At 35.8% G+C, this 9,706-nt stretch overlaps 1 protein-coding gene across 2 annotated transcripts in view; it reads left to right on the top strand.

The window, feature by feature from the left end:
* Window positions 1–9,102, top strand: part of PDIK1L (PDLIM1 interacting kinase 1 like) — an 11,439-nt gene extending 2,337 nt beyond the window's left edge. For both annotated transcript variants that reach the window (XM_007459125.1, XM_007459126.1), the window contains exons 2-3: window positions 979–1,280; window positions 5,364–9,102. In XM_007459125.1, the coding sequence (XP_007459187.1) occupies window positions 996–1,280; window positions 5,364–6,104 (1,026 nt within the window). In that variant the 5' untranslated portion in view covers window positions 979–995 and the 3' untranslated portion in view covers window positions 6,105–9,102. The remainder of the gene's footprint in view (window positions 1–978; window positions 1,281–5,363) is intronic.
* Window positions 9,103–9,706: the final 604 nt, after the last annotated feature.

The following is a 9,706-nucleotide window of genomic DNA, read 5'->3' as shown; positions in this document are numbered from 1 at the left end:
GTCCTCCGCAAGGGGAAAGGCCACAACAGTGAGAGGCCCGCGTACCGCAAAAAAAAAAAAAAAAGAACATACACAGTTTGACCATTTACTTTTTTTTTCTGTGTGTGCTGCACGCGGGCCTCTCACTGTTGTGGCCTCTCCCGTTGCGGAGCACAGGCTCCGGACACGCAGGCTCAGCGGCCATGGCTCACGGGCCCAGCCGCTCCACAGCATGTGGGATCTTCCCGGACCGGGACACGAACCCGTGCCCCCTGCATCGGCAGGCGGACTCCCAACCACTGCGCCACCAGGGAAGCCCGACCATTTACTTTTAAATAATAAAAACAACTGCACATTTTCACTTCTATATGTGATCTTTTTCACTTTCAGTCCCTAAGCATAAGCCAGGTTTTTGTATTTCTAACTGTGAGGGTTGGTTTTTGGTTTTGCCATTTTTATGACCTTTTATGTGTGTGTCAGTTTTCAGGAGAAGCTGGAGTTTTGTTTGTTTTTTCACAATAACTAAATAAATACCGAATTTTTTGGTTTGTTTTTAGCAGTGGTGTTTTGAAGCAGTTCATGTAAGAAGCAGTATAGTGTAGTAGTTAAAATGAAGGCTGTCAGAGCCAGATGGCCTGGTTTCACATCCCAGGTCCAGCAGTTACTAGCTGTTTGACCTTGGGCATGTTGCTTAAACTCTGTGCTTTAGTTTCCTCATCTATAAAATGACCATAATAGTATCTACCTCGTAATGCTGTTGTGAGGATTAAATGAACTTAATGTTATCAACTGCTTGGAACAGTTCCTGATACATGGTAAGTACTACATTAGTGTTACCTGGTTTACTATTATTAAGATATTTAGATTTACCCAATGTATAGCAAATATCGTTCAAGCACTGCAAACAGTGAGACAGATGTTAACTAAATCGTGCATAAGAAGAAATACAAGCCAGTTGGCAGACCTAATGTCAACAGAGCACTTTGTTGATTTTTCCAGAAACCTTGACCTTGAAGATGGTGAGTAGCCAGCCAAAGTACGATCTAATACGGGAGGTAGGCCGAGGTAGTTACGGTGTTGTATATGAAGCAGTCATCAGAAAGACCTCTGCACGGGTGGCAGTGAAGAAAATTCGATGCCATGCACCTGAAAATGTTGAACTAGCCCTGCGTGAGTTCTGGGCACTAAGCAGTATCAAGAGCCAACATCCAAATGTGATTCACTTGGAGGAATGCATCCTACAAAAGGATGGGATGGTGCAAAAGATGTCCCACGGCTCTAATTCTTCCCTTTATTTACAGGTATGTGTGGTTGAATAGGAAATAGAAATGATTTGAAAGTAGCATTGGTCAGCAATAAGAGGATTGAAAGAGTCAGACGAACTTCTACTTTTAAATGCAGGTGTTTATATAGTTAGGAGTAGATAGGGGTCTGCCAAGAACTGAGTAGACGTTTGCTTTAAAACAAGGTTTTATTTAAACCTGTGTTGCAAATACCTAAAAATAACATATGCCACCTGTTATGCCATGATACTTGCCAATCTGCATAGGAATGGGGCAACATAGGAACTAGAGAAGTGATCGAGACTAGAGTCTAATTAGTTCACTTATTTGAAATCAGTTTTTTGGGGGAACTGAATACAGAAGAGAAGGAAAAACTGTACAACTAGTAGTAGTACCCATAGGTAATTGGGCATTTCTTTATATATCACTGGCTTGAACATAAGCCTCTGCTGTTTTAGAAGGTTATTTAATGTCTTAACCATGCAATTCCATTGAATTTTCGTGGAGGATGTGGTGTAGCACCTGAATGTTATTAACAGTGCTGATAGCTAACATTTGGGTTCCTACTCATTCCATGCTCTGTGCTCAGAGCAATCCTATGAGGAAAATACTATTATTACCATCATTACAAATGAAGAAACTGAGGCTTAGAATAGATAATGAATTTATCCAGTATCACATAGCAAGTGGCAGAATTGGGAGGTAAACGTAGAAGTATCCAGCAGCTAAAACTTGTGCTCTTTTAACCTCCAGATTACTGTTTTGCCTCCAAATTACTCTTCTGTAGACCTGGGAAAAGCATTAATATAGGAAAACAAAATCTTTTTTTTTTTTTTTTAAGATTGGCTTCTGCCATAGGTCAAAATCTCTAGTGGCTCTACACTTGATGAAGAGAAAAGATACTTAAGACATAGCTAAAGGCCAGAGCAAAATTTCTTAAGTCCAGTTATTCCTGGAATAGGAAACAACTTGCCATGAGTGTGTCTAAATTCAGAATTTACCATCAGGGTACAAAAGTCTGTTTTAAAACAACAAAAGCTTTTGGACTAGGAACAACAAAGAAAACGAATGCATTATTCTGTGTAATTAGAAACTTGCAAGTTTTATTGTATGGTAAATATCAGTCTTAAGAACCTAATTTATACTGCAAGTTTAGCATGCTATGCCCTGAAGTTTTCTCTCTTAAGATAAGGGATATAAAACACAACTGTTTAGTCTCTGTTTGTGTTATTGTATTTTTTTCTAAAAGTGCTTATTATGTACGTTGCAGTGATAGAAACTATCAGAAACATTCTTACCACATTTCCTCCTAAAGGTGGATAGAACCTTGCTGGACTTTGCATTGAATTTTGGAGACTAAAGTGCATAATCAGACTACAAGTGCACACATTCCCTCCTTAAAGTGGATAAAACCTTGCTGGACTTTGCATTGAATTTTGGAGACTAAAGTGCATAATCAGACTACAAGTGCAAAAAGACATTTAAACATATGATGTCTTTGCAAGTACTGATGGTATCCTTGAGTCCAGATCAAGCAACTGTTATAGTAACTAGGCATTAACCAGCTAATCTTTCAAGGCTTTAAGATGTAAAGTACTTCCACACTTGATTCAGTGATTTTTTTTTTAATCTAAAGTACCTTCTTTTTTTAATAATTTATTTCATCTTTTTAAAGCCTAACAGACCTGTGTTTGACTTGTGGCACTTTTTGCTAGCTGTATGACCTTGGATACATAACCCACCTTTTCCCAGCATCTGTATCTTCATATGTAAGGAATAATAATTTCTACCTTCCATGGGAGTTGTCAAAATTAGAGGTGATGTAGATACAATACTTGGCACATAGGAGGTATTCAGTAATAAGCAGCTCTATTAAAATTGTCTTTTCTATGGATTTATTTCATTAACCAGACATTCATCCATGCTTTAGCAAGTGCCTACTCTAAATTTACACTAGTAAAGACAAACAAATCTATAGTGTGACCACAGAGTCTCTATACATGGTCTTACCATTCTGTATATAAATTTTTTTTTCTCCATGTTTTTCTAGATATCTTCCTTGTTCTCATTTGGAATCATTCAGTCAGTTCCTGAGAGCTGAAAACCTCACCTAGAAGAAATGTAAAACAAATAATTAACAGAGGATACATCTTATGCATAGGAACTTAGTGGCCAATATGTATACTTGTGATGAGTGTCATGAATGAAAAGTACCAGATGGTATAGGCACATAGAGTAGGGAACCTGACATAATCTTGGGGTTCAGGAATTAAGAACTGTTTCAACTGAAACTTGCAGGGTGAACAGGAGTTAGCCAGGTGAGTGACTGAGAAAACTTCCCAGGCAGAAATAACTATACATACAAATGTCTAGAAGCAAAAATCATGAAGCGTTCTAAAAATTGAAAGAAAATACTAAGACTGCACTATACAGGGAGAGTTGTTTTAGATGAGGCTAGAAAGATCAGCCAGGGTCAGAGCACACAGGATCCCATAGCCCATGTTAAAGAGCTTAAACTATATCCTAAGAGAACAGGGAAGTTATTAAAGGACTTCAGGCAAGAGGACCAATGGCTAACATCCTCTACACGTGACAGTAAGCAGACTGGGATCTGTATTTCTGTAGCTCTCAACCAGAGGTCCTCAGACTATAGCCCTCAGCCTGTTTTTGTATGGCCTGGATACTAAAAATAGTTTTTACATTTTTTAAGAGTTGTTTAAAAAAAAAGAAGAAGAAAGAAAGAAAAGGAAAAAGAATATGGAACACAGACCTTATATGGTTTGTCAAGCCTAAAATATCTACTATCTGGCTTTACTCTAAACCATTATTTGAATTCTGGAAGTCTGCATTGCTCAAAGCTATTTAGGAAGTTTTCTTTTGAGAATGAAGACAGAAGAAGAGAAGAAATGAAAGAAGAATGATGGTGCTCATCTTTAATCTCAGCATATTTAGTAACAGTGCACCTGGTAAATAACTGTATGATCTGGACCTTTCTCTTCTTTCATTTTCTGTCTCAGTGGCAAACACATGCAACAAGGAAAATGTATGCAAAGGAGACCTCTGCAGACCATTGCAATTATGGCTGTTTGCCATTGGGGGAGATGGCATGGAGAGGCGTTCTTTGCCTCTGCCCACAAAAAAGACAAAAGGAAATACTAGTAGATTTAAACATAAAATTAGCAGTTCACTCAATCTTCAGCAACTCCTCACCTTCCCTACTGAGTTTCTGTTCAACCCATGGGCCTGAAAAGGACACCATAGGACAGATGCTTTCAAAGCACTGTATTTTAGAAGATAGTTCATGTTCAGTGAAGTAATTAATCTTGAATTTCAGGTAGTAGGAGAGTTATAATTAGATAATGATATAAGTAAAACAGTGGTTTATTCTAGATTTTCAGCTTGTATCAAACAAATATACAAACTCAGATTTGAATTTTTATATCAAAATGCAATTTTATATCAAAAACCAATTTTTATAAATTGGTTTTTAGAAGCCATCTATTGATAAGAGATAGCAAACATATTTGCATTCTGCTTGTAGAAGTTTATGAAGTAATGATGTCTTTAGTTTTATCAGCGACTACACAGGAGCACTTTATTTCTGTAACAACTGGTTGTTCCTTCATAATTTTCTCTCAGTTTCACAGATTATGTTGATAGTGTAAGTGCAATACGCAAGGAGTAGATTTCAGGCAGTTTCATGGAATAGAATTTCCTAATTGATGTTTATTCCCCAGCTGGCAAATCTACCTGCTGAAACTTTGATCTTTTCAGGAAGCTATTAACTAGAGGGTTAGAGTTCATCTCCATTGACACATGTAGAAAATGTATAGCCAGTTGGATACTTTTCAGAATACAGCTATTTTTAAATAAGTTTTTACCTCTCCACTTGGAGATTTGGTGCATATTTGTTAGGGACAAAGTGACAGTTTGAAGTACTAAAGTTTAAAATAAAATGCACATATGAAAGCACTGACGAAATAAAATATTCATGGAATTTCCACTTAGCAATGGAGACTAACTTAATCAGTAACTCTTTCTCTATAGCTGAATTGTATAAACTGTGCAGATGATTGTAATCTGTTTTTTTATTTCTTATAGCTTGTAGAGACTTCACTAAAGGGAGAAATTGCCTTTGATCCCAGAAGCGCCTATTACTTGTGGTTTGTGATGGATTTTTGTGACGGAGGAGATATGAATGAGTATCTGTTGTCCAGGAAACCCAATCGTAAAACTAACACCAGCTTCATGCTTCAGCTGAGCAGTGCCCTGGCTTTCTTGCATAAAAACCAGATCATCCATCGAGATCTAAAGCCTGATAACATCCTGATTTCTCAAAGCCGGTTGGATACCAGTGACTTGGAACCCACACTGAAAGTGGCTGATTTTGGTCTAAGTAAAGTTTGTTCAGCATTTGGGCAGAATCCAGAAGAACCTGTCAGTGTAAACAAGTGTTTCCTTTCCACAGCTTGTGGAACAGATTTCTACATGGCTCCTGAAGTGTGGGAGGGACATTACACAGCAAAAGCTGACATCTTTGCTCTGGGGATTATCATCTGGGCAATGCTGGAAAGGATCACATTCATAGACACAGAGACAAAGAAGGAACTCTTGGGGAGTTATGTAAAACAAGGAACTGAGATCGTGCCTGTTGGGGAGGCACTTCTGGAAAATCCCAAAATGGAACTTCTCATTCCTGTGAAGAAAAAGTCTATGAATGGGCGAATGAAACAACTGATTAAGGAAATGCTGGCTGCAAACCCTCAGGATCGTCCAGATGCTTTTGAACTAGAACTCAGATTAGTACAAATTGCATTTAAAGATAGCAGCTGGGAAACGTGACACATGTATTATTTGCAAATATCTTGGATAATATGCTGCTTCTGTTTTAACAGTGATGCAACATAATGTGGCTGAAAAAGAATATAAAAAGCTAAACTCCACCTTTTAAGGGTTTAGATTTTATTGTGGGATTTTTTTTCCTCATTTTTCTTAAGTCCAAGCTGGCCATTTTGTTAATATGTTTTAAGTGTGTATTACCAATGTGAGTGTAAATTTTTTTAAATGATCATTGGTAGAAGTTTGGCAGGAAAATTTTCTAAGAGCCAAGAAAAGAAGAAAGTCCAGTTTTCTGGAAATATGTCTCTTAAGTATTTTAGACATTCCTTGTCAGTATTAGGAATTTCCATGGAAGAAGGGGTTTGCATGCTGGTAATGCAACCTTTGAAGCTTTGTAAAGGAAACATAAATGTATATATTTATGTATATGTAAGTATGTGAATGTGTGCATTTTGCATTCCATATGAAAAAAATGCCACTTCTGTTTAAATTATTTGATGTAGGTTTGGGTTTTTGAGATTTGCTGGTGAAATCAGTGATGAAAAATAAAAGAACCTTCCCTCATCTCCTACCCTGTCCCTCCCTCTAATGAAATCATACTAAGTTTTTTATTTTTATAATATTATACAGCTTTTTTTTTAAGGCATCATTTTGGAGAGTCTAAAATTATCTGATTAAACGTAAGTGAAATTAAGTGATCCAAAGCTGCTGAAGTATGTTTGAGCTCTCCAGTGCCCTAAAGCTGCAGGAGTTGAATTAGCCATGCAATCATGTGGTACAGGTTGGCAAGGACATTGATGATTCAGTCATACCTTCTTTAGATAACCATGCATTCAATTAACTAATTAAACCACTGCATTGGGACAAGTCTGCACTTGAGCATCTGCAATCTGATACAGATCTGAACACAGGATTCTTCTGTATCTGAAAACTTTGCTGTATATGAACTATAGTAATTGATATATTAATTTTTTATTTCAAGACTTTGTCAAAGCCTCAGCATCAAGTCGAAGAAACCAAATGAGTTCTACCCCCACGTTGCCTGCCCTAATATGGTCTCTCATTTAATCACTGGAATTTCTTTCATTTTGGCACTAATGCTGTTTTGTCTAATTTGACACAGTAATGGTAATGATATGGTTGTATTCAATGTTGATCACCTTTTTCTAAAGTGGGAAATGATACAGTTTGGCAAATGGGTAAAATACTGTGGCATAAGTTATATCTTTCAAATAGAGAGGTTATCAGTTTTATACAATCACTTGGTATGGTCTGTGTCAAGAACCAACAGACCATTATTCTTCTTGAAGTCAGTTTGATTTTAACCCCATATGGTTGTCTCCAATTTTTTTTTCCTGTAAATGCAGACAGTTCAAATGTAAGGGAAGAAAGTTTTCCTAAAACAACATTAACAAACTTTAAGGTTGTTAATACTTTAAGACCATTGTATATAGATTAATCTTTATAAAGCACTAGAATCTTTGGTCAAAAGTTAAAAAAAAAATTTGAAAAGGTATTAGAATATTGAAATCATTGATAATTCAGTCTCCAGTTTTTTTAACTTCCACAACTTTTGGAATATTCTTATCGTAATTTTTTCCTTATTTAAAATGTGTTCGGGGGACTATAAAAGGTGAAAAAGCACAAAAAATTGGAGTACATAAAATTTCTGAACTATGCATTACTTGGTATGAAGTTTGAATAATAACTGAAAGGTTTTATTAAAAATAAAACCTTTTAAGTGAAAAAATATATACTTTTAATATTACTCTCAAGCTGATAAATATAAGAATTCTTTTGGAAATTAGAGGTGGAAATACACTGGAACTTCATGATAATTAACCCTCTGGATAGCCAAATTAGTATAACACAGATCTGGCCAAGGGGATTGAGTTACTGGAAGTAAAAAAACATTATAATGTCTAATCAATAACATGGGACTTCAGCAAGAGATTCATGATGACTTAGGTGATGGTATGCCAATGCTTCATTTGCTCTTCAGATATCTACATGTCATGGTTTTGGCCCCACCTCATTTAAAATAGTTAACAATTATAATTTATTTTGAAAAATATTCTATGTTACCTATGAAGTGGAATTATTTCTTTCATTAGCGGTAACGATGTAAGGCGATCAGGAAGTTTCTTCTGAAATTTTCTCAAGTCCTTGTATTCTAAAATAACCCATGATACCAAGAAAAATTATAGTAAATTCTTTGTCTTTATTCTTTCAGTCAGGAGGTATTTATTAAGTACCTACTGTGTGCTCAGCACTAAAGATCATTTGATAAAATAACAATTAAAAAATGGTAAAAATAGCCATGGGCCTTTTCCAGCCAGGAGTAAGAAATAAAAGATGATTAGTGAAGCTGGGAAATTCCTGGATATTGCTAGGGGAAAACTGAAAGCAAGAATTTGTGCACAGTGCCTTGCACATAATAGGTACTCAATAAACAATTATTCCTCATAGAGTCTCTTGCCATGGTTTATAGTGTTTTATGAAATTTGTCTTAATTGAAAAAAGACCAAATATTTCAAATAAGCTTATAGGCAGCTGTGGCCAGTTAAAATAATGGGGTTGTACAGTTAGTTCCTAGAATGTTATTTTGCACTAGTTGTCACTTAGAAAGATGGGGTTCCTGTAGTTTTTTGGTGCTAAGGGATACTTTGTCATTATGATGAAGTAAATGTTAAGTGTCAGATAAATAGCACACTGAATAGTTCTTTCTGCTGGTCTGTTTTTTCCTCTTTGTTGTTGTTGTTTTTAACTGTAAAATGTTTATCAATCAAACTATTGTAGCAGCTACAGATAATTCACCAGCATGACAAAATGGTCAAAAAATAAGTCATCAGCACTTCAAAAATGAAAGTAACTTTTGAAATTTTCTTTTAAAATTGTCAAATATATTTTATGAAGAATTTATAAAAGGGGGAAATGATTGTAATTTATTGTTCATGCCTTTTTTTTTTAAATAAAGTGAATTTCAACAAAAAAAAACCTGGAAATGCTACATTGCTACTTTGGTGGCTCTGTGAGTAGTTCTGTAATGCTTTACTTCATAGACATAAAATATAGCATATAAAATTTGAAACAATGTCTTTTTCAGCCTTATCTATTAAATGAAACTATAATAGAAGCTATTGCGGAGGAAAAGATGATTGAATTATAGGAGTTTCAGCATTTCTTCAAGTTCTCTAAAATTTTAATGTTTGCTGTATTAGAAGAACTTGTATTGCCTGAAATAAATGATCTTCTTTCATTTTTCTTTCTATCTCATTAAGCTGAGGATGCATCCCAGACTCAGAATGAAGTGTAGTAAAAGTACTAAGAGGATGCAACTTTTCAGTCTTTAACTTGAGACCATGGTTTCTTTTCTATAAAAGAGTCATCTGAGCCACTTTTTTCTCTTCTTTTATAGGTTTTATTATGTATGTCTTCTCCAGAATAAAGTACTGAGGATGTAGTGTACTTAGTGGTCCAATGGAATAGCAGAGGGAAAATGAGAGACAGAAAACTTTACATGTGATCTAATGATGAGTAGGAAAGTAGGTGTCAGAATTGTGGCTGCTTCTGACTGCCACCTCCTGGTACAGCCTTTGCAGACA

This window comes from Lipotes vexillifer, unplaced genomic scaffold (genome assembly GCF_000442215.2).
Source record: "Lipotes vexillifer unplaced genomic scaffold, Lipotes_vexillifer_v1.1 scaffold496, whole genome shotgun sequence".
NCBI lineage: Eukaryota > Metazoa > Chordata > Mammalia > Artiodactyla > Lipotidae > Lipotes > Lipotes vexillifer.
Note: the sequence above shows the minus strand (reverse complement) of the source record. Positions and strands in the feature narration are given on the sequence as shown.